Source organism: Coenobita brevimanus, chromosome 22 (assembly GCF_032717465.1).
Source record: "Coenobita brevimanus isolate Jiangsu-jjx chromosome 22, ASM3271746v2, whole genome shotgun sequence".
Classification (NCBI taxonomy): Eukaryota; Metazoa; Arthropoda; class Malacostraca; order Decapoda; family Coenobitidae; genus Coenobita; species Coenobita brevimanus.
In genome coordinates this window covers 5,529,050-5,553,185 of record NC_136975.1, presented here as the reverse complement: position 1 = coordinate 5,553,185, position 24,136 = coordinate 5,529,050, and the positions used below count along the sequence as shown (strand labels likewise).

The following is a 24,136-nucleotide window of genomic DNA, read 5'->3' as shown; positions in this document are numbered from 1 at the left end:
GTTAACCCGTTCGTTTCAGTAGCTCCGTTTGAGTTGCTACTTAATTTTTGTATATATCCGATTAGTATGTTCAGTCCCCGGATTTAAGACTCGCTTAACCACGATAAATCACACTGTAACCATAAAAATAAAAATCCGTATGATTCCGTTCTTGGACCCAACCTCCTCGAAGGGAGAGCGATAGCCAGAAGTAACCTGTCTTTATGATGGTGAAGTATGAATGGGAAAGGGGAGTCTATATGAAGGCGGGTGTGATGAAGTGGAATTATTTGTGTTAGTTTGTATATATTTTCGGTATAAAGCAACAGAAAACGTATGAAAGCATATGGAGGGACACACTACCAGATCCCCTTGTAAGTGTCCGCCACAGCTTGGTTTTCAGACCCCAGAGACGTGGTGAAAGTAGAATGCAAGACGAATACACAACCACCACACCGTCCTGGCTCCGATAATTCAAAATACAGTAGCTAAAACGGAATGAAGACTGATGAACCCCACTTTCCTAGCGTGATGAAAGGCGTTTGGCAGTGGGAAGAAATTTAAAAACACACGTAATCATACTGAGGAGGTTAATAATGTAGTCTCCATCACCCTATCTTGTATTTTGTCATATGGAACCTCTGAGCCCTGGACTTGACATCATATTCCAGATATTTAAGGGAGCCGGACCATTCACTTCCACCGGTAAACACTCGCAGTTCCTTCAAATTGAACCCTGTTGGAGCGCCTTAATATGCTAGTCCACCAGGCTTCTATTTATTAGTTCTGTGGTTTACCATCCAAAGTGTAAATGACGTCCTGGAGTACACTTTTTAAGCAGTTTACCGAATGAAGGGTCACCTGTAGGCAGCTGTGCATCCGGTGACAGGCTAGTGGATGCTTTACATGTCAGCAGAGAGAAATGCAGACATCTTGAGATAGCTGGCTTTTATCTGAAGTTCACACTCTATCTGCATTCCCTACCTCACCCCATTTGTTGGTGGGGAAAGAGATGGAGATGATGGTGGTGATGATGATAAAAAGAGGAGATGGTGATGATGATGTTGATGATGATGATGATGATGATAAATAATAAAGAGAGGAGATGGTGGTGATAATGATGATGAAAATAATTAATAAAAATAGGGGAAAAGTCATTACTGAACCGAATGCTTTGTTGGCCAATAAATAGGGCGTTTTGTCCTTGTCGGTAACACGCCAGCGAAAATGAAAACAACAAACAAGCGATTACAAAAACAAACAGGGGTCGTAATGTGGCGTGACAATGTGTGTGTGTGTGAGAAAGAGAGAGAGAGAGGAGAGTGAGTTGTTTATGTTCTCGGGCATGTGCGTGTGTGTGCGTGCGTGTCGGGTGGGTGCTGCGTGCTGCTATCAGAGTTGTTAACATTACCAGGTGCACCATCGTCCGCAGTAATTAATGGCCGACTCAACTGACCCTTATCACGACCTTAGTACCTTATTTAACATTTACTTCCCTGATCAGACTTCAATATTTTAGTCTCGCTGATCTCGTTTATATTTTATTTATTTATTTTTTTACCGGGTGTAGCATCGTTCCTAGTGATTAATGGGGAATGAATAAGCCTTCTTTTTAACTAATGAATCTTTTATTTATTTATTTATTTATTTATTTTTTTTATTTTTGAGAGGGAGGAGACTTAGATACTAAACTCATGCTGGTGACTCCAGGCCATTGTACATACCTCGTACGGTATCTTTCTTTGCTGTGCTTAGACTTTGATACATAATTCATTGCCAGTTCCAGTTGACTTCTTTAATCCTTCAGCACAGAAATCTACTCTGCCATGAGACAAAAAAACAATACTCGTTTGCTCTGGTGGTATAACTTGCATATATATATATATATATATATATATATATATATATATATATATATATATATATATATATATATATATATATATATATATATATATATATATATATATATATATATATATATATATATATATATACATATGTATATATATATATATATATATATATATATATATGTATGTATATATATATATATATATATATATATATATATATATATATATATATACATATGTATATATATATATATATATATATATATATATATATATATATATATATATACATATGTATATATATATATATATATATATATATATATATATATATATATATATATATATATATATATATATATATATATTTATAATATGTACTGTATGTTTTAGGGGTGTATTTGATTGGAGTACCGTGCTGTATGATAGTATGGTGTGTAGACTGAATATATATAGTCGTATTTCTTAGGGTTGTATTGGTTGATAGTACTATATGATTGGATGATGTGAAAGAGAAAACATATGAAACTGTATTATCTTGGGTGTCAGGAGTTGATTTGGATGGTGGTACTGTATGATGTGGAAAAAAAAAAAGTAGGTAGCTGTATTATGCAGGGTGTAGCGTGCGTTAATATAATACGGAATGATCGTATGGTGAGGGGAGAGAACATACCTAGTTGTATTACCTCGTGTTTGATAGAATGTATGACGTAGTAGTAGTGTATTGTATTGAAGGACTATATTGCATAGAGAGGGAGTATAGATCACTGTATATTTTAAGGTTTATGGGATAGTGTTGTGCCAGTTGACAGCCAGACAGCATATGTTGTGTGGAAGGAACATGCATATGGCAGATGGTGTGGTAGGGATTGTGGACCCTGGAGTGGTTGCGTGTGGTATAAGAGAGAGAGAGAGAGAGAGAGAATGTTGGAATATGTGCAGAGGATATATGTGAAATATTTAGTTAGCTGGGTTATGTTAATGGAGTCATGCGCTTTGTGTGACGTCACTGTGTATTTCATTGTCATAACCTGGCCATAATTTTTTTAACCCTTTCACTGTGATGACGAGGTTTGATTTTATTTCTCGTCTGTCTGTACTTTTTATTTCGACCGAGGGGAGAGTTTTCGAGCTGGAGGACTTTGATATAGTCTTCATTAAGCACTTCACTTTAATGGACTCTTGACAAAAAAAAGAAAAAAGAAAAAAGAAAAAAAATCGTCCGGGGAAGAATTTATGTCCTGAGTCTGCATGAGTTGTGATAGTAGTAGTAGTAGTAGTAGTAGTAGTAGCAACCCTAAGCTTATCTGGATGTGAACCCAGTGCATTGCAGGCTGAAGTTCCCCTGTCGTGCAATCCACATTCCCTTGTCGTGCAATCCACCAGTCCCCTCTCAGGAGACATGGAAGAAGTTGAGGGATGTTGTATAACCAGGCAACTCCACCGCCTAGTTTTATCAGTGCCACCTCGAGAAGGCTTCCCGCTTTAGCACATCTTCATGGGTTAAATAGTAAAAATTATAGAATTAAGTGAAGTATTAAAAATGAAATCAGTGTGACAAGCCTGTATGAACCCAGTCTCGTCCTTAATTTACCGAGAGAAAAATGTTCAGGTAAACCTCCGCACGGCCACTCCTTTGAAGAAAACTTGAAGACAAAAATATATAAAAAAAAGGTTCTGGCGAAATCTTTTAAACTCAGGAGAAAATCTTCATACCCTAATCAGCTTCACTCGCATTTCAGTCTTTAGGATTCTGGTAAATATGAAATCACTTTAACAGAGCATTTTTTTATTTTTTAATATTTATTTTTTCTTATAACTACTTAATGTGCATACGTTAGATTAATAAAAATTTTAGTGTACCATGGCTCCTTGCAGTGTTTTTTGTTTTCTTTTTTCTTTTCAAATTTCATTATTTTTTATATGTTTAATGTATATGTGTTTCTTAAATCTAGCCCGCTTGGTGTGTATATGTTAGAATTAAAAAAAAATAATTGTGATGTACCAAAGGCCTCTTGCATTAATTAGTTTCTTTCATTCATCTGTCTGTGTCTTTTTTTTTTTCACCTAAACCGTAATGTGCAGTATTCTTGGTGGCAAAGAAGGCTTCGTAACTCCAGTCCCTTTGCGATTTATTCTCCATTTAACTCCTAGTAGTGCCTTGCATGTCGTTAACGCCCCCCCAAAAAAAAAATAAATAAATAAATAAATAAAAAGGTGCTAATATCTTGAACAATTTATAATGCGTCCTCTTGCTGAAGGCAGGGCACGAATTGGAGGAGAGGAGGATGGAGGAGAAGAGGATGGAGTGGGAGGCAGAGACGGATGGAGTAGAGGAAGGTGGAGAGGGAGGGAGAGACGGATGGAGTAGAAGAAGGTGGAGAGGGAGGGAGAGACGGATGGAGTAGAAGAAGGTGGAGAGGGAGGGAGAGACGGATGGAGGAGGAAGTAGGAGACGAGAATTGGAGTAGAGGAAGGTGGAGAGGGAGGGAGAGACGGATGGAGGAGGAAGTAGGAGACGAGAATTTGAGTATGTATGGAGAGTAGGAGCTTGGTCCAGAGAAGATGGATTAATATATAGGCGGAGAAACAGACAGATAAACAGATTGACAAAAAGATAAGACAGAAAGGCAGACGGACAGAGAAACGGACAGACAGACAGACAGAGACAAATAAAGGAAAGAATGAAAGGGGAGAAAAAAGAAAAAGAAAGAAAGCGAGAAAGGAATGTTGTGATAAAAAATTCATCTAACAGCTAATATTACAGGACAAAAAGGAGGAAACGAGAGAGAGAGAGAGAGAGAGAGAGAGAGAGAGAGAGAGAGAGAGAGAGAGAGAGAGAGCGCCAGTTTAAGCTTCCTTGGCCTTTCTCAAACCTTGACCTCCACTTCCCCGTCGCCTGGAGGAGAGGGGAGGAAACCTGTGGTCATGATAGAACACTTTTTCACCTAACAGCAAAATCGGCAGAAAATATAGGAACGGCTGGATGTGGTGGTTTTCTGAAATAGCTAATTTTTTTCATTTTTTCGTTGTTATTGATGTGCCTGTGAGAGGGGTGTCTCAAAATAGTTCCTTAATATTATATGCAGTTCGTACGTCCTAAATCCCATATTTGACTGATTCGATTGGCAGTTTCAGCATGTTTCGTTCACTGTGTCATAGTGTCAAACGCTTTCAGGCTTTCACAACAACAACAACAGTAGAAATAATAATAATAATAATAATAATGATAATAATAATAATAATAATAATAAAAATAATAATAATAACAATAATATAGGTTCGGAATCTAATAAAAGCGATTCCAGTCCTCCTTGATTCAGACCCTTGTGTGATCCGATTATACTCCTCGACCCTGCGCCTTAGTACACAGCCGCTCACCCTCATCACATCTAAAGCTCCTTGAAATAACACCACGGCACCTGGGAATTATATCTCCCGTCTCCACACCGATTACCCCGTCACGCTTAGGAAGGATTGCGGTTTTTTCAGTCTTATAAACGAAGGGAGACCAGTTCACCCCCGTGCCTTTGATGTCTATGCCTTTCATGTCTCTAAATATGTTCAAGGCAGTCTTTTTCTGCTGGGGGGTAACCAGAGCTGCTGTACTTATGATCACGGTTGCTACTTAACTATATTTCCGTGTAGAATGAAAAAGAGCTGTGGCAGAGTTGTAGTAGTAGTAGTAGTTGTAGTTGTTGTTGTTGTTGTAGATGTTGGAACCTTAATAGTAGTAGTAGTAATAGTTGTAGTAGTAGTAGTACAGTGTTAATTGTAGTAGTAGCAGTTGCAACCCTAGTAGTAGTAGTTGTAGTAGTAGTAGTAGTAATAGAAGTTGCAACCCCAGGCTCATCTGGACGTGTACTCAGTGGACTGCAGGCTGAAGTTACCCTTATGCAGTCCACCTTTCTCCTTCGAGGGAGCCGAGAGGGAACTGAGAAACGATTGTGTAACCATTCGTCAGAGCCACCGAGTCATAGCTGTGCCACCACGTGAAAGCATCCTTTTCAAGCACCGGAATGTTAGAAATTCAGTTACATACATATACTAAAATTATATCATCTGTACAGAGCATGTGGTCGTATAGAGCTAACCAATCTTTAAATAGAGCAATGGTAGTTAGCATGTGTACTTACTTCTGGCAGTCATCATATACACGACAGGAACACGTAGGTAAATGGAAAGAGAAAGCTAAATTAACATACTAGAGCCAGAAGAGAACTTGAATGAACACACAATAAAGAAAACTAGGAGAGAAATATAATTGAAGAGAGAGAAAAGTGAACCAGAGGTGGATAAGTGAGTCGGAAGAGAAGCAGCTAAATAAACGCAGAAGGAGAGCCAGAAGAGAAAATCAAATGAAATGAAAAAAGAGCCAAGAAATAGTTAAAAAAAAAAAAAAAAAAGCGCACACACACACCAGGCCATCAAAAGACACTAAAGAGAATCGGAAGAGAGAAGGCTTTATGAACACGCAAGAGACCAAAATGAGAAAACCAAACGAGCCCATTAAAGAGAAGCAGAAATGAAGGAGATTATAGATGATCAAAGTATAAAAACATTAAAAGGGACGAGGAATAGAGAATGAAGAGAACATAGAATAACGGGAGCAGAAGAGAGAGAGAGAGAATGAAAGGCACGGAGAATAAAGAGAAGGAAGAGAACAGAGAATAACAAGAGCCAAAAAAGAACATAAAGGGAACGGAGAATAAAGGAAAATAACGAGGACAGGGAATAACAAGAGGCAGACGAGAAAGACCCGAGCAAACCACACAGAAAGGAAACGAGGCGAAGCGGAAAGAATACCACTCCAGGAGACCCACTGAAGCCTCCTTGCCCTCGTCCTCACAGCCTTGTCTTTAGTCACAGAAACCCTTAACCATCTCAATCCGTCTGACGTCCTTGTTAGTTTAACCTTGATGTTACCAGGCGATTTTATTGAATGTAGAATAAGTTTGAAGTGCTGAAAGGGTTTATTAATAAGGCCCTGTCTCATCCTTCTGTTTCCCAAGCTCAATAACATCAGTATGAGATGGCAGGAATAAAATATAAAAGGACGTCCCCTTAGCTCATTGGGTTAAGCTCCTCAGAGTTGGACCTGATGCCCCAAGACGCCTGCCGTGGAATCAATGCCTTTGGGAAATATGATCGGTGAATGGCTGGAGTGGGATGGTGGTGGGGGAGTTCTGGAGTGGAAGATATGGGGAGCTTTGAGTAGGCAGGAGTGGATGGGGTGGAGGGTATGGGGAGCTTTGAGTAGACAGGAGTGGATTTTGATGGAGGTCCGTCGTCAAGGGGAAATGTCATTGGGAGAGGAAAGAGACACGAAGGACTGCGGATGCGGCTGAAATATTCTTGAGAGAGGGTAAATAGGCCTTTTGGGGGGGTCGAAAAAGAAACACTATTAGAACCTGCAACACTTTTTAAAAATTGAAAGTAAAGGGAAAAAATGGAAAGACAGTTCGAATTCCGTTCTTTTTCGATACCTGGACTCATTGCATAAGAGAGAGAGAGAGAGAGAGAGAGAGAGAGAGAGAGAGAGAGAGAGATTGTAGCCAGGAGGAGGGGAAAGAGTAAGAGTATTCAAGGTTTTCAATAACAGCGCAGAGGGTTGGCGGAAAGTAAAGGTGCTTACAGAAGGTGGTGACTCGTGTGTACCGTCGGCATCAGGGCCCGTACTTATAAAAACTACATCATATTTAGGTGAAAGTCATAAATGTGAGGCTTAGGGAGCACCTCATCATAACTAAGTCGAGACTTTGTTAGGTTGAAGTCACAAGCTGCTGAGTTAGCGGTTGGCGCTGCGTAGCAATTGAGAGTTTCGAAAAATGAAGAAAAATCTAAGAAAACAACAGAGAAAAGATGCTACAAAAAATCAGAAATTACTACGATATTTTCTTAAATGTTTTCAGGGTAAAGTAAACAGATTAATGTCATTTTTGAGGAATTATTAATTTACCACTTTGTGTTGTGGACGAGGACATGTTGCCTCTCCACACCACCCTGTAAACAAACACCACCACCGCCACCCAAGCATGGAGAACTCCAACAATGTAACAAGCAAACGTTCCAGAAAGCAAAATTGGACCCCCGATGCCACATATAAGCTGGCACAGTTGTATCTTGAGAACATACACGTGCTGAAGGGGGTTAAAGCCTTGTTTCTTGCCGTTGGTCTTGTTAGTGTCTCCCGCACCAAATCGGTCACAAAAATTATGCCTGCACGGTCCAAACGATATCTCTTGACCAGTTCTGCATCACTTAGCTCGTTAAGCACATCTTTCCTTTCACGAAAATGTCTTGGTTGACGCTGGCGAATTTGTTGTTGTTGTGGTGCGGCGGCCATCTTTACTGTTATGATCGAGTCATAAGCCGCGTCCGAAGCGCTATACCCACTCGGGAGGGGTCTTAAGCTATGACTCAGTTTAAGTCGAACATAAGGACTTATGACTCGCTCCTATGAATTTAGGACAGACTTTAGCCCTATGACTCAGTCTTAGTGTTTTATAAGTACGGGCCCAGAGGTCCTGTCGCATCTCGTGCTTTTTTTTCCCCTTGAACTTTAAATAATAGTCGTGAGTTCACAATAATCGACGCTAATGACAGTGTTGAATAAAAAAATGTCGACTGCTTCTTATTACCCTCTCTTTTCGAAATCCATGAAGCGAAATGCTGGAGATGATGATAGGACTTGGCGGGTGTATTTTCAGTGGATAGAGTACATCACGAAGGTTTGGCGAATACATTGCTGAAAAGGCGATTGATAAGTCTACAAAGAGGGAAAGCAGATAACAGGAAGGCGAGAGAAGGGCTTGAGAAAGTGGATGGACTGAGGGATGATGTAGATGAGACAGTGGGATAGAGACCGTAGAAGTAATGAGAGAATAGAACAGCCAACAAAGGGTGACTAAGTAAATACAGGTAATGAGAGCAGAGAGCAACCAAATAAAGAATGACAAAGAACGACAGGCAATGAGGGCAGAAAGTATCTAAATACAGTGACAAAGAAAGTGCATGTAGCCAGACAAAAAGTAACAAAGTACTGGTAATGAGAGGGTATTGAGAGCAGAGAGCAACTAAAGAAAGAGTTACGAGGACAGTATAGGGAATGAGAGGGGAGAGGAGCAGTACAAAGAAAAGGGTACAGTGCCTGCAGCGACGGGAGGCGCAGAGAGACGCAAGTACTGAAAGGGAGAGGTGCAGGGTGGGTATGTTGTGCTGAGAGAGAGGGGGAGAGAGTGTGTGTATGTGTGTGTGCGTGCGTGTGTGCCGAGAGATGAAAGAAGTAGACAGGATCGGAATCAATGAAGGAGAAACTATTCCAATTAACAGAGTGGTTCAGGTCATAGGATTGTGTAAGAGGACATTAATTAAACCGTGTCATCCCCTGTTTTTTTTCCTGCCTACCTTCAGGCAATATATTTTCAGCTTAGTGAGAGACATTAGGTCTTGAAAGGTTTAGCGGAGACTGCTGTTAATCCTGTTACAAAAAACGATCTCGCCAAATCTTAACAAAAAACATATGATGTTGGTGGCAGTAGTAGTAGTAGTAGTAGGTATGATTACTGTTATTATTATTATTATTATTATTTTACAACCACAACAAAAAAGATATGGTGATGTTGTTGGCAGTAGTAGTAGTAGTAGTAGTAGGTATGATAACTATTATTATTATTATTTTTTTTTTTTTTTTTACAACAACTACTACTACTACTACTACTGCGGTATCATCATCTTCAGCAGCATCAGCAGTAGTAGTAGTAGTAGCAGTAGTAGTAGTAGTTGTAATAGTAGAAGTAATTGTAGTGTAGTAGTAGTAGTAGTCACCCCAGTCTCATCTGAACGTGAAATCAGTGGACTTCAGACACAAGTTGTCCCCATTCCAGCAGTTCACCATCTTCCTTTCGGGGGATAGAGGGGGGACTGAAGGATATTACAAAAGACCCTCTGACTGAATGGCTTAAAACGCAGGCTATAGAGAATCACATTTATGTAAATTAATGACGCAATTAGGGGGAAATGAGACTAATTAACTCTGGTGATTTTACGCTCTGTGAGCTGAGAAAAATCGCCTGGTCTCAGTAAGAACAAAATCCTGGGCTCGTATTCTCGTTGGCTAAGGAAGCTCCCTAACACCTAATCCTTAGCGATTTATTTTTATATATAAGTTATGAATATTTTGTATGTTATCTGTGCAAAATAAGGCGATATTGGAAGATTTTTTATAAAACAGAAGACGACAGCAAGGTGTAATGAGCAAAATAAATCGCTTAGGAAAAGGTGTTAGGGAGCTTCCTAAACCGACGGAAATACGGGTTCTAGAGTTGTCCCGACGAAAAGAGAGTTAATGATGATGATATTTATCAGCTGGTAATGTTGACGCCATTGTTCTCGTAGGGTAAAGAGTCTCCCTTGCACTTTTTTCTTAGCGATTAATTCTCCAAACTACCCATTAATATACTTTTTCTCTCCTTGTAAATTGCATGAATAACACACAAGAATAGAGTCACGGAGTACAATCAGAAATAAACTGGTATACTAGTGAGCCTTTATTCTTTGCTGCGTGAACTCGTCTAATGCAAACTGGAACAGAATAATGAGTTGTTCCGTTTATGAAATGGTTAAGTGGAGGGTAGAGGACTTAGGGTGTAAATCTAGATTCTGTGAATAAAGGAAATGAGTTCAAGAGACAGGATATGGAGTGGAAGATCACAGTTAGTTATAAGTTTTACTGATGCTCAACAGGGTGCAGAAAAGGAGGGCACAGGAAGGTAGGAAAACACCTGTCTACAGTTGAGAGAGAGAGAGATCAAGGAAACGTAGAGAGGAAGGGGGGGGGGACATAAACTGAGCATGGCAGAAAAGAAGGAACACGCAGATAGAGATAAGAAGGCACAGGCAGAGAGGAAGAAAGAGCACATAGATATAAAGATGTAACAGAGTGATATAAGAGAGGCACAGCGAGGCAGGAACAACACAGTGATACAGAAAACAAGGCACAGAGAGGAGACAGGAACACTTGAATATGTGAGACACACTGTGAATAATGGATGAGTGGATGAATTCAGAGGAAGGAAACATGGAGGTACAGAAGAGGCCTGGAGAAGAAAGATCACACAAATATATAGGAGGCGCAGAGAGGAAGGAGAAACGAGGAGTTGTAGAAGCAGAGAGGTAGAAAAGAGGAAGATACGCAGGGAAAGCGTATAAAACGAGAATGGAAGGTAGAGAGAGAGAGAGAAGGAGGGAGAGAGAGAGAGAGAGAACAGGTATGAATGAAGAACTGAGAAGTATAGGGGAAGTACAGTGAGAAAATAATTCAGAGATGAAGGTGAGACACAGATAATGAGGTAGGGAGAGGAGAGGGGGGAAGTAAAAACACAGATATATGCGAGGTTCAGAAAGGAAGGAACAGAGAGACAGAGAAGACACAAAGAAGTGAGAAATAGAAAACGAGGAAGAATACTGAAATATAGGAAAGACACAGCAAGAAGAGGAAATTCAAAGAGAGGAAAGACGGAGAGAGAGAGAGAGGGAGGAAAGAAAGGCAGAAAGAAGAAGGATGCAGAGATGAAGTAATGACACACGTAAAGATGAGACAGAGACAGCAAGTAAGGACACTAAGAGATAAATGCAAGACAGAGGAAGGAAGGAAAACATAAACGAGACACCGAGGAAGGAGCACAGAAGCACGGAGAAGTCACAGAAAGGAAGACAGGCCACAGGCTCGAAGGTAGGGCACAGGGAATGGGGCGATGGGAGGGGTAGGGTGGAGGGGGACAGGGAGTGAGGGAGACAGCGACAGCCACGACATAATCAAAGAGAAGGTCGTGACAGCCTTTCTACCGCACTGCGACCGGGAGGAGGGAGAGAAAGGGGTAGGAGTAGGGAGCATTTGAGGTAGGAGGAAGGACGACTAGGGTGAAAGGTGGAAGGAAAATGGATAAAAGGTAGGTGGAAATGGAGCAAAAGGGGTTGGAGGAGGGAGGTTTAGGGCAGAAGGAGGGAGGGGGAAGTACTGAGAAGGGTGGAAAAGGGGTAGGAAGAGAGCAGGAAAATAGGAAAAGGGTAAGAAGAGGGTAGGGATGTTGGAAAAGGGTAGGAAGAAGGTAGGAACTTAGGAAAAGGTTAGCAATATAAGAAAGGGTAGGAAGAGAGTAGGAATCTAAGAAACAGGGTATGATGTAGGTAGGAATGAAGGAAAAAGGTAGGAAGAAAGTGGGAACATGGGAGAAAGGTAGGTGGAGAGGGGAAAGTGCTCAGAAGGTAAGAGGGAATGCCGGAAAAGAGCTTGTAGGAGCGTAGTTATTTATCATGGAGAAACAGAGGTAAAAGGAAAGAATGACGGGGAAAGGGCATAGGGATAGAGAAGAGAAAAAATAAAATTGGGGAGGCAGTGACTTTGGAGGAGGTTGGGACTTTGAGGAGGAGTCAGGGAATTTGTGAAGGGAAGTTTGGAAGTGAGCGGAAAGAGGTGTGGAGTATATGGCAAGACGATGACGAAAAAAAGGCAAGTGTAATAAAGAAGACAGCAGAAAGGAAAGAGGAAAAGGGAACGTGAAAATATGTATCGGAGAACTGGTGAAAAGGTGAATGGGTGTAAAAGGAGGAATTTGGAATAAGGAGGGAGAATAAGAAAATACAGAAAAGTGTGAAACGGAGGAATAGGAGTTTTCTCTCTCACATAATGCCTTTCATGGCCGTGCGACTAGTCATTCTTGCCGGAAATATATGGAGAGATTAATCTAGCCACTGACCCTTACACCATGCAATATTGGTGCAATGCCATGTGTAGAAATAATGAAAATGGTTGTTGTTATTATTATTCTTGTAGTTTTTGTTATTATTGTTTTTGTTATGTAATTGTTGTTGTTGTTGTTGTGGGCAAAGGCTCATTTGAAACATGAACCCAGTGGATTGCAGGCTTAAGTTGATTTCCTGCAGTCCACCATCCTCTTTGTGGGGGGTGGGGGATAGGGAAGTGGTTGAGGGACGTTTGTATAACCTGGTAGTGGACCCGCCTGATTATATCGGTGCCACCACATGATGGCGTCCCTCTCCAGCACAAAATTAATAGAAGTGGTGAAGAGGAAGAGGAGAGTAATGGAAGGAGGGAAGAAGGAAAAGAGAGGTGATTAGGAGTGATTGGTGGAGGGGGAAGGACTGAGGATTAGCGATGGAGAAACAGGAATGAGAATGATTGATGGCGAAACGATACTGAGGAGTAAAGACGGGAGGGAGGAGGAGGATAACGTTGAGGGTTGAAGATATAAGGAAGAAGGAGAGAGAGAGAGAGAGAGAGAGAGAGAGAGAGAGAGAGAGAGAGAGAGAGAATGATGGTAAGAGGGTTGAAATGACAGAATGAGGAAGAAAACTGGTGAAGGCATGAGAAGAGGTAGAATATGAAAGAGAATGAGGTCAGAAAGATAAACGAGATTAGTAGGGTAGACGAAAGCATAAAGGAGCCAAGGACAGTAATAGTGAAGAACAGCGGGTCATAAAATGCGATTATCTTCTCTAAGCTGCACGTAGTGGTGTGGAGGAAGCAGAATAACAATAATAATAATAATTATTATTATTATTATTATTATTATTATTTTTATTATTATTATTATTATGATGATGATGATTGATGATTGATGATGATGATGATGCCCGTGAGTGGCATTACACGAGCAATACACTCCAACCACCCCTCAGGTGGAACCCAGGTACCAAAAAACAATACCAGAAATTTAACTGTGGTTTTTAATGGATAAAACTTTAAATTCCTTCCAGTGGCGGGTTATCAGAACAGAAGAAAGAGGGAGTAAAAAGGCTGATATAGAAAAAAAAAAGAAGAGGACAAAGGTCAGAAGTGAAGAAAATGAACCAGGAGGGGAAATAAAGAAGGGAAAAGATAAAAGGAAAAATGTCAGAAGGGAAGAAAAGGGGACAGGAAAGGCGACTGAGAGAAGAAAACAAGAAGGTAAAGAAATCAGGGCCCAAAAGACAGATATAGGGGAGAGAGAGAGAGAGAGAGAGAGAGAGAGAGAGAGAGAGAACAGAAGTACAAATACCAAGGAGGAAGGAAAAGCTGCATCGTGAGCGAGCTAGATAATGTTACGGCCGCTTGGGGTGCATTAGTGGCGCCCCAAGACAGCGATGACTACACCCTCTGCTTCCCTTGTAATGGCTTGATCTATGCGTGGCCGTCTCGCATGGGGGGCGGGGGAGGGCGGGTCTTTTGCGGTGGGGGTTTTTCGCGGGCTTGGTGACGTCTTTTTCTTTATTACCTCCGCTGGCGAAGTTGGAGGATTTTGTTTGTTCACCCGTGCCTGTTTGTGTGTTTGTCTTTTTGTGTACAAGATATCTCAAATTATCGGTATCGGATTTCAGTGAATTTTGGTGGATTAGTGGCCATTAGGTCAAAGAATAGTTTTTGTGATTTTGAGGCGAATTCCGTCCCGGATACAGGAAATAATAAATTTTATTGGAGTTTTATGTTTGCGCTCTGTGAACCGTATAGTAGGGCAGAATAAGACTGTAGAATTAAGGGACTATATGAGGTCGTAAAAGTATTAGTCTGGTAGGAAAGTGAAAATGAAACAGTAAATCGTAAATTTTATTGGCGTTGACGGAGGTATGCGCTCTCTGTTTTCTAGTGCGTGCTTTTATCAGATTCAACTTCGGGGTGGAAGACGTATGTAAGATATTCACGGAAGAGATAAGCGCAGCGTGTGAGGCGGTTTGTGGAGTGAGGAGGAGATGCAAGGGTGTGCAAGGGACAGCATGGTGGAATGATGAGGTGAAACGAGCTGTGGAACAAAAGAAGAAGGCATATGGTGAATGGTTGGCGAGTAAAGGTAGGGGAGAAGATGAGAGAGAGAAGAGAGAGGTATATGTGAGCTGGAGAAGGGAGGTTAAGAGACTGGTGAAGGAGAGTAAGAAGAAAGTGGATGAAGAGTTTGGGAGGAATCTGAGTGTGAAATGGAGGGAGAGTAAGAAATTGTTCTGGAAGGAGGTAAAGAAAGTAAGGCAGTGTGAAAGGGAAAATAGTAGGGGAGTGAAAGATAGGAATAATAGATTGTTGGTGGAGAAGAGAGAGAAATTGAGGAGATGGAAGGAGCACTTTGAGGATTTGTTGAATGTAGAGAGTGAGAGCAGTGTGAGTATAAGTGGTTGGGGAATGGCTGGGAGAAGGAGAGATGAGAGGAGGGAGGAAGAGATCAGTAGGTCGGAAGTAGTGGAAGCGATGAAGAAGATTAAGCTGGGAAAGGCCCCAGAAATTGATGGAGTGTGTGGTGAAATGCTTAGGTATGGGGGTGAGATTGTTGTGGAGTGGATATGGAAGTTGTGTAGATTGGCTTGGGAAGAGGGAAGGGTTCCAGAGGACTGGAAATCAGGTATAATTGTTCCTCTGTACAAAGGAAAAGGGGAGAGAGAAGTATGTGGTAACCATAGGGGTATTTGCCTTCTTAGTGTGACTGGTAAAATATATGGTAGAATACTCATTGATAGGGTTAGGCATATGACAGAGGAGCTAGTCGGAGAAGAACAAGGGGGCTTTAGGAAGGGAAAAGGGTGTGTAGATCAGATATTTGTTCTAAGATGTTTAGTGGAGAAGTATCTAGAGAAGGGAAGGAAAGTGTATGCTGCCTTCATGGACTTGGAGAAAGCTTATGACAGAATAGATAGGCAAGGTATGTGGAAGGTATTAAGAATATATGGAGTGGAGGGGAAATTGTTGAGTGCTGTGAAGAGTATGTACGAGGGAGCTAGGGCTACGGTGCGAGTGGATGGTGAGCTGAGTGAGTTCTTTGATCTCAGTGTGGGACTGAAACAGGGGTGTGTAATGTCTCCATGGCTGTTTAATATATATATGGATGGGGTTGTAAAGGAAGTACAAGGTAGGGCAGTGGATGTGGGGGTGGCCCTAATGAATGAGGGTGAGATTTGGAAGCTTCCGGTGTTGCTGTTTGCTGATGATACAGTATTGTTGAGTGAAGATGAATGGGAGTTGCAAGGTTTGGTGAATGAATTTGGGACAGTGTGTAGGAGGAGGAAGCTGAAAGTTAATGTAAACAAAAGTAAAGTTATGGTGTTTGAGAGGAATGAAGTCACAGAGTGTGCAGTGAGGTTGGATGGTGAGGATATGGAGAATGTGAGTGCATTCAAGTACTTGGGTAGTGTGATGAGTAAGGATGGAACTTTGGGGGATGAAGTACGTGAAAGGGTACAGCAGGGAAGAAAGGTTGTCGGTACACTGAAAGCAGTGATGAGAAATAGGGAGGTGAGTATGGAAGTTAAGAAGTCACTGCATGATGGTATTGTGATCCCTACCCTGACGTATGGAAGCGAGGCGTGGACATTGCAAGAGGGGAACAAGTCAAGAGTGAGAGCAGTGGAAATGAGTTACTTGAGAGGAGCATGTGGAGTGACGTGGAGGGACAGGTTGACGAATGAAGAAGTGAAGGAACGTTGTGGGGTAGATGTGGATGTGGTTGAAAAGATTAGGAGAAATACACTGAGGTGGTTTGGACATGTGGAGAGAATGGAGAATGAAAGACTGACTAAGAGGGTGTATGTAGGTGAGGTGGAGGGAGGGAGAGGGAGGGGTAGACCGAGGATGAGGTGGAGGGATGGAGTTGAGAGGTATATGAGGGAGGGGGGGGTGAGTTGGGGGGAGGGTAGTCGAATGGTGGGTGACAGAGTGACTTGGAGGCGTTTTGTCTGCGGCCACCCTTTGCGGGATTAGGGCGTCGGGCTATAGATAGATAGATAGAACTTCGGGGAGATCCCTTGTACCGAACAGGATTAATGAAAGGTTTATCTAACCCTTCCAGCCCGAAGTATCAGTCCTGAGCTGGGTAAAATCGTCTACGTATAGTACTCGGTTTGAAGGGGTTGATGGGTTCCCTGTCTTAATGGTGTGATTTGTGTTTTCGTGTTGACATCAGATTACACACCTAGCATGAAAGTCTAATTCATTAACCCATAGACTTTGAGAGATTTCCAGTGGCTAATAGTCGTCTGGCGTTAGCAGAAGGAAAAATAGGCAAGTCCTCAACCAAGAGATGACTTAGATGTTGGGAGTGCAACAGTGATTGTGGAGAAAGTTACTGAGTGTTGTTGGAAAGGTACCCGTAACAGAAACAGCAGTTATAAAGAAGACGAAAAATATTTAAAAATGTGTGGTGGATGGTTAAAAAGGTGGTTGTTGGGAGCGGCAAAGGATTAATATTGTACACCAGATGGACTGAGGTAGTAGAAAAATCATGTGAGTAGGATTGTAATGTATTTAAGGCATTCATGTTTCTGGAAAAATGTATACGGTAATGTAAAAAGAGAAGGATGATGGGAGGATTTGCATATGTATGGTGTGGATGGAAAATATGACGAATGCTGTAGAGTTTCTGTGGTAGCAGTGATATATGTGTGAGTGTAAGTGGGTGTCTGAATGAATTATTAGTAGTGGAGAGAGGCATGGATGTGTGATGTCACCATGGCTGTTCAATAAGCATAAGTGGAGTGATGAAGGTTAAAGCTGGGGCTGGAGAAAGAGGGATGAGGGTGATGATTAGTGGTTAAAGCTGGGGCTGGAGAAAGAGGGATGAAGGTGATGATTAGTGGTGAAAGGTGGAATATCTGAAATCTGATGTCTGGAAGTGATGCACTCGTATAGCTTGATAATAGTAAACTGGATATTTGCAGACAGGTGCAGAGTTTTGTAATGTGAACGATTTAGTTTGAAAGTAAATAAAGATAAGAAAAATATTAGCTGTTGACATGGATTATGACATTCAGTGTAACATGGTTGTGTAGGGAGACGATTGCAGGAACCGAGAGGAAAATGAGCACTCACTAAAAGCCTCCCAAACGCTGTAAGCACTATACAGAAGGAAAAAAAAATAGCTGATTCTATGAAGCTCTTGATAGGAAACAGAGGTGTTAGTATGAAGTCTGAAAAAGATTGTACTGAATATAAAGGTGTGTTTGTGCCACTTTAACGTGTAGGTGAGAAACTTTGATATGACAGAGTGCATAACCAACGAGTAAGAGTAGTGGATGTGGGACTGCAACGAAATGCGTGTGGACTGCGAAGATCTGTTTGGCTAATATGCAGTTTGATTCTTGAAAGATGTGGAGTGAAGAAGTTGGTTTATACTACGCAGGAGAGTATGTACTTAGGTGATTTACTCATATGGGTAGTGGATGAAGAAAGACGAACGGATGTACGTGAGTGGGCTTGAAGGTGGAAGGAGGCGTGGTAGACCAGAAAGAAGGTGGATGTATCGGCTAAGTGAATGTGTGAGAAATTGAGGCATGGAAGTTGAGGAAGCGAGGGAATTGACAGGGAATCGAGTTCACTGGATAAGGTGTGTATGGAGAAGCGTATACGAGGAATTTATACAACTTTTTAAAATTGATTGTCAGCGAAATGCATCTCTAACAAAAATATACAAGATAATCCATACTTAATGCTCCTCTTCCATCCCGCCAGCCTATTTCTCGTGTGTTGTGGGGACGACTTGGTAAATGTAATGAATGTTCCATGTGTCGTATATTCATTTCCTACCCCTACTGCCACACCCACGCCCACACCCACACCAGCAGAATGAGCCGTCCCCGCAACATAAAATACTGTCAATTGAGATTCTAGTGCAGCGCTATTTATGGGCCACCCTGTTACGTATATGGTTAAGTTGGTGAAGTGATGGCAGGATTCCGTGGGCCTGCATGGTATGTGAATAGATGTTTGGCTCCTTTCCCTGGTATGCTATTGATAGTTTTCCCACTTTGTACTTTTCTGTCTGTTATCGATCCCGTCTTACTCCATCTTTAGGCGGGAAAGGTTCAGCACAATGATGATGGAAGTGATGATGATGATTTTCATTTTATTATTATTATTATTATTATTATTATTATTATTATTATTATTATTAATTATTATTGTTATTATTATTATTATTGTTATTATTATTATTTATTATTATTATTATTATTATTATTATTAATTATTATTATTATTATTATTATTTATTCATCCATCCATCCATCTATCATCCAATCCTACGTTGACGCATGAGAAGCTTAGGAGCCCGGGGCTAGGCAGTTGGTCCTGACATTTAAGATGAGAGTGACCAACCTCACTCATCCCTGAGTGGCATTACATGAGCAGTAAACCCCAACCACCCCTTGGATATAAACCTTCACCGGCTCAATCTGATTGGAGCACAATAATTACCCACTAAACCACCAGGCGCCAAAATTTGGTTATATGGTTACCACCCAGCGTAGTAAATAGTTTCCTGGTACAGGAAACCATTTGGCTTGTCACTCAGTGTAGTCACCCATAGGCAGAAGAAAGAGGAAAGAATGAAGGAATGAAAGACAGAAGAGGGAGTGTAAAGTCACTCGTAGGCAGAAGGACGAGGAAAGAATGAAGGAAAGAAAGATAATAGAAGATGGGAAGGAAGGAAGGATGGAGGAAAGGACAGGGCAGACACCCGAGAGCAGCACTACATTGAGTGAGTGGATGGTGAGCGCCCCCACCTACCACATAGCGTCCCCACCTACCACGTATTATTATTATTATTATTATTATTATTATTATTATTATTATTATTATTATTATCATCCCTTCGTGGCATTTTCGTAGTTGTCAAGGCGTAACAACTACCAACCCAGACTCACTCTCATGTCCCTCACATTCCTTTCACTTTCACCCCTGCAGCCGCACTGGGGATGAAAATAGAGGAGACAGTCATCCTCCCTTTCTTCCACTTTTCCTGTTTAGCCCAAGTAATGACCTATATTTTCTTATAATTAGTGGACCCTTCTCACGTGAAGTGCGGAGTGTCGTGCATGAAGGGGAAGGTCTGTTTGTTCATAGTCACTTTTATATTTTATCTCAGTGTCTCCTTCTTACATATTTTTGCTCGTAGTCTTATCTGTTTTTACTCATTATTTCATTTTTATGTATGTTTCATCATAGTCTCTTTCACATTTATTTTTGCTTATGGTCTCTCTCATTTACCGTATATTTTTTGCGTATGGTCTTGCTCTCATATATTTTGCCCATAGTCTCTTTTATAGTTTTGCTCATAGTCCCGTTTTTACCGTATGTATTTCTGGGACTTGTTTATTCTATGCTTGCAGACGAAAATTTGATACTGTTCATTCAGATAAATAATAATAAAGTGAACAGTGACTCTTGTCTTGTTTCTGGGTGTTTGTATATACTTTCAGGAGTCTTTACTTGCACTAAAGAGGGTCTGTTTGCTTAGAGTCTTTACTGTATCTTTCTCGGACTTGATTTTTTGCCGTTGCTGAAATGATTATCGATGCAGTTCACTTCGATAAACAACAAGGAAGTGGAATGTAGCTCCTCTCTTATTTGTATATGTATGTATTTATTTTTACATGTCCCCAACTGTACTAAATATTACTCTTAAATCCCTTTCAACTCATCATTCGCAAACAACCACCCGTTTTAACTCATCTTTTCGTTCCTTTCATATTCATGCATTTTTATTATTTATTTTTGGAACTTTCTAATTGTGCTCAATATTACCTTCAGATATTTTTCAGCATATCTCCAGCACCCATCCCTTGCCTTTCACCCATCTCCTCGCTCCTCTCCTGTTCAGATCTGCATGGTTAAGGTCCCTTGATTGTATTTTTAGCTTTTTCTAATCGTATAAGATATTATTTCTTAACATCTTTCCGCCAAACACAAAAAGATCTCCAATACACGTCCCCTGCAATTACGTATATCTCTCGCCCTTCTCTTCCTTCGTTGTATTCCGTCATGGTATGTCGTGTTCTTTTATAGTCCCTCGATTATACAAACGAACTGACGATTATACACACCGAGATGGTTTCGTATCCACACAAACAACATCAGTTTTTGAAGTTATAATTGACCCGCCTGCTGTATGTATTTGTGAAACTCGCCAATCGCCTATGACAGTATAATTTCTTTCCATCCATCTGTTCAACCATCCACCTTATGCTTATCTCCATCGCCCCCTTCCTGAGTTTGCCTACCATAAAAAGAAAGAAATGAAGGGTGGAGCATATTAACCTAAAGCAGACAACAGATCCATGGACGTGATTGGTAGTAGACGTATCTTCCTATCTCTCAACCCTGTTTCTTATCTCTCCCTTCTACGTCTCTTATAATTTTCCTTCCACTTACCGTAATTCATTAACTACTTTCTTCCAACTCAGCCTCCCTCACGCACTCACCACTTTCCCTCCATATAGCTTCACTCATTCTTCACTCTCCCCTCACCCTTATTTACCACTTTAATTCGCGTCATCTCCACTCACTCACTCACCACTTAGTCACTCACGCTTTTGCCGTTTCCTTCCACTATCCCTCACTTACCCACACACTCAGTACCCTTCTTCCATTTAGCTTAACTCATTCCCCACTCTCTTTCCCTTTACCTTTACGTATAACTCTTACTTCCCTTCACTCATCTCTTATTCAATCACCACTCTCCCTCCATTTAGTCTCACTGTCTCCCCGTCCCTTCACTCACACTCCCTCCCTCCCTCACAACTCTACTTCACATATCCTTCTTTGTTCCGATTCCCAAACTATCCTGATGACGCCAGAGTTCGTTAAGTGCTACAGGGAAATTATGGTTTCCTGAGAGTGGGTCGTCTTTTTCCTCTCACTCCTTTCTCTCACCACTCCTCTCATCCTTTTGATTCATTCACTCTCAGCTCTTAATCCTCTCGTTTTAATGACATCCTTGTATGCTGACTATTTTCTTGCTGCTTCTGCTTATACTGTTAAACCTTCTAGCCAAATGTACTTCACGTAGGTACTTCGTTTCCCTCAGTTCCACCCCCTTTCGTTCCCTGGGATGAAGGCCCATGTTTCGCAATCTTGTAACACCGTAGGCCTCGCTGTTTCTTCACGTACGAGCATCCCCATCTTCTCTTGCAGCGTCCTTCATTCTTCATAATCTAGTTTAGTTACACCCTTCTCACCCGTTTCTTACTCATCATTCCTCTCTGCTTGCTCACTCCACATAACCTCTGCCACGGATCTCTCTTCACAGTTACTTCACTCGCCCTTTTTCGCACTCTCTAACTCACCATCCTTTACACTCACCCCACGCACCTCCTCTTCATCCCCACTCACCCCCATGCACACACACCTCCTCCCCCCTATTATCTGCTCAGACTCACCCCGCTCTGCCCACCCCACACGGCACACTCCGCCCAACCATCATCCATCTTTCTGTACACCCTCCTTACCCCCTACACACCTCCACTCAGGCCCACACTCACCTACCCCACCCTCCCCATTCACACTACCCCTTCTACCGCACTGTACATACCCAATCGTACCCTCACCCCCACCCCACCACATCCCCTTCCCTCTCCTATATTCCCCCACTCATCCCCACAGTCAGCCCCCAGTCACATACCTCTCTGTAATGAATGCGTAATTAAGCCAGCGTAGCATAGTAGCCAAATGGAGTACTTGGCTCATTGGTTACGTGGCAGACTGGGATCCCGCGGGGCCTGCGTTCGATTCCCCCCGTGGCTGTGATTAATCTCGTGTTGCATCTCATTTATCGCCCCCCCCCTTCACACACACACACACACACACACACACAAAACCTACCCCACTTACTACACAGTTCCCATACTCACATTCTCAGTTTTCCCTCTCCCCCTCCCCCACTCACCCTCCGTACTCTTTACACATCCCACTCACCTTACACTTTTTATCAACACATCGACTCACTTCCCATTTTTTGAACTATCCCAACCCACCTTTTGTTCACACTCCACTCGTTTTCGCCTCCTTACATCCCTCAAGTCCCTAACACCCCAACGCTCCCCACTCCCCTTCTCAGCCTCCCACTCACCCTTCACGTCCCCGGCAGGTACCACAACGGTGCGGTGGTGCAGTACACGGGGAAGCGCGACGTGGAGGTGCGGACGTGGGAGGGTCGGTCGCACCTGGTGGTTGACAACGTGGGCCCGCAGCACTCTGGCAACTACACCTGTGCCCCGGAGAATGCCGCACCTGCCACCGTCACCGTCTACGTCCTCAGAGGTAAGGGAGAAACATAAGTAATTTTTTTGGTAACGGATGATGGACACAGGAAGGAAAAACAAATAAAAAAAACCATAAACCAGATTATAAGTGTCCTCCATTCATAAAAAAAAAAAAACTAATTTTTTTGTTAACGGATGATGGACATAGGAAGGAAAAACAAATAAAGAAATCCTTATACCAGATTATGTGTCCTCCATTCATAAAAAAATCTGTAACAGTTGGACTTGAACTGCGGTAGGTTTTTGCCATTAGCCTACGCGTGAATTCAGACCCCAAATATTCGGTGTAGAGCAGTAGGATATAAAGCAGTAAAAAGACTCTGTAGCATTTCGAGTATTTTGGTATCAAAGGCGGATATTACAGTGATTTAATTTGTGTTGTATTTAGTTTCATAAGCATTCCGACATGCCTAAAAAGATACCCTCACTCTTGACAATATGTTGTTCCGTGTGATTTTTTTTTTTTTTTTCATTTTTAATCTTAAGAAATAGGAAAAGTGAGGTGGAGGTTGTAATTATCGTCCATAGTGGTTATCTATCTAATCCTTGTGTAATCAGTAGGCAGTAATCTGTTGTAGCTAAAGATTGAGCAAGTAGTATCTTAGTAGGTCGTGTGAGTGTCAGAGGTAGCTTTCACGAATCCCATGACTTGTCGAGCAAAAACAATAACTCTGTCTATCATTGGTGCGTGGGATGATTGCTGGGCCTTGGGGATGCTGGGGGAAGGAGTAGATACAGTAGAAAGTAGAGCAGTAAGATTGGCTTAGGTTAGGTTAAGTTATGTCAGGTTAGGCCTCATGTTCTTCATCTCTTTCTCTATTTCCTCATCTCATCTCTCTCCACCATGTCCCTATCCCTTGCTGTTACCCTTAAACCCTATCTATCTCTCTCTCATGTCCTTTTCTTTGCATTATCTCATATATCCTCTCCCCTTCTTCAACTTTCCTTCTCTGTTTACTTCTCCCGTTTTATCCTCTCTCTCTCTCTCTCTCTCTCTCTCTCTCTCTCTCTCCTTTCCTTTCCTTTATTTCACATTTTCTTTCGTTTTTTTTTTTTTTCATCCCCACATACTTCTGCTCCTCCTCTCGTTTTCATGGTGTCTTCCTCTCATATTTCTTTCTCTCCTGCTCTTTTCAGTGTCATTTTTCATATCTCCTTTTCTTCGCCTCTTTTCTCTGCATCTTTTTCTCGTATTCTCACCTCTTGATGGAAGGCAATTTATCCCAATC

The 24,136-nt window shown here is 41.7% G+C and overlaps 1 protein-coding gene across 1 annotated transcript in view; it reads left to right on the top strand.

Moving 5' to 3' along the window:
* Positions 1–24,136, top strand: part of LOC145392363 (limbic system-associated membrane protein-like) — a 157,247-nt gene that overhangs the window by 128,802 nt on the left and 4,309 nt on the right. Inside the window, exon 5 of the mRNA XM_080266765.1 lies at positions 22,733–22,905. Coding sequence (XP_080122891.1) covers positions 22,733–22,905 — 173 coding nt within the window. The remainder of the gene's footprint in view (positions 1–22,732; positions 22,906–24,136) is intronic.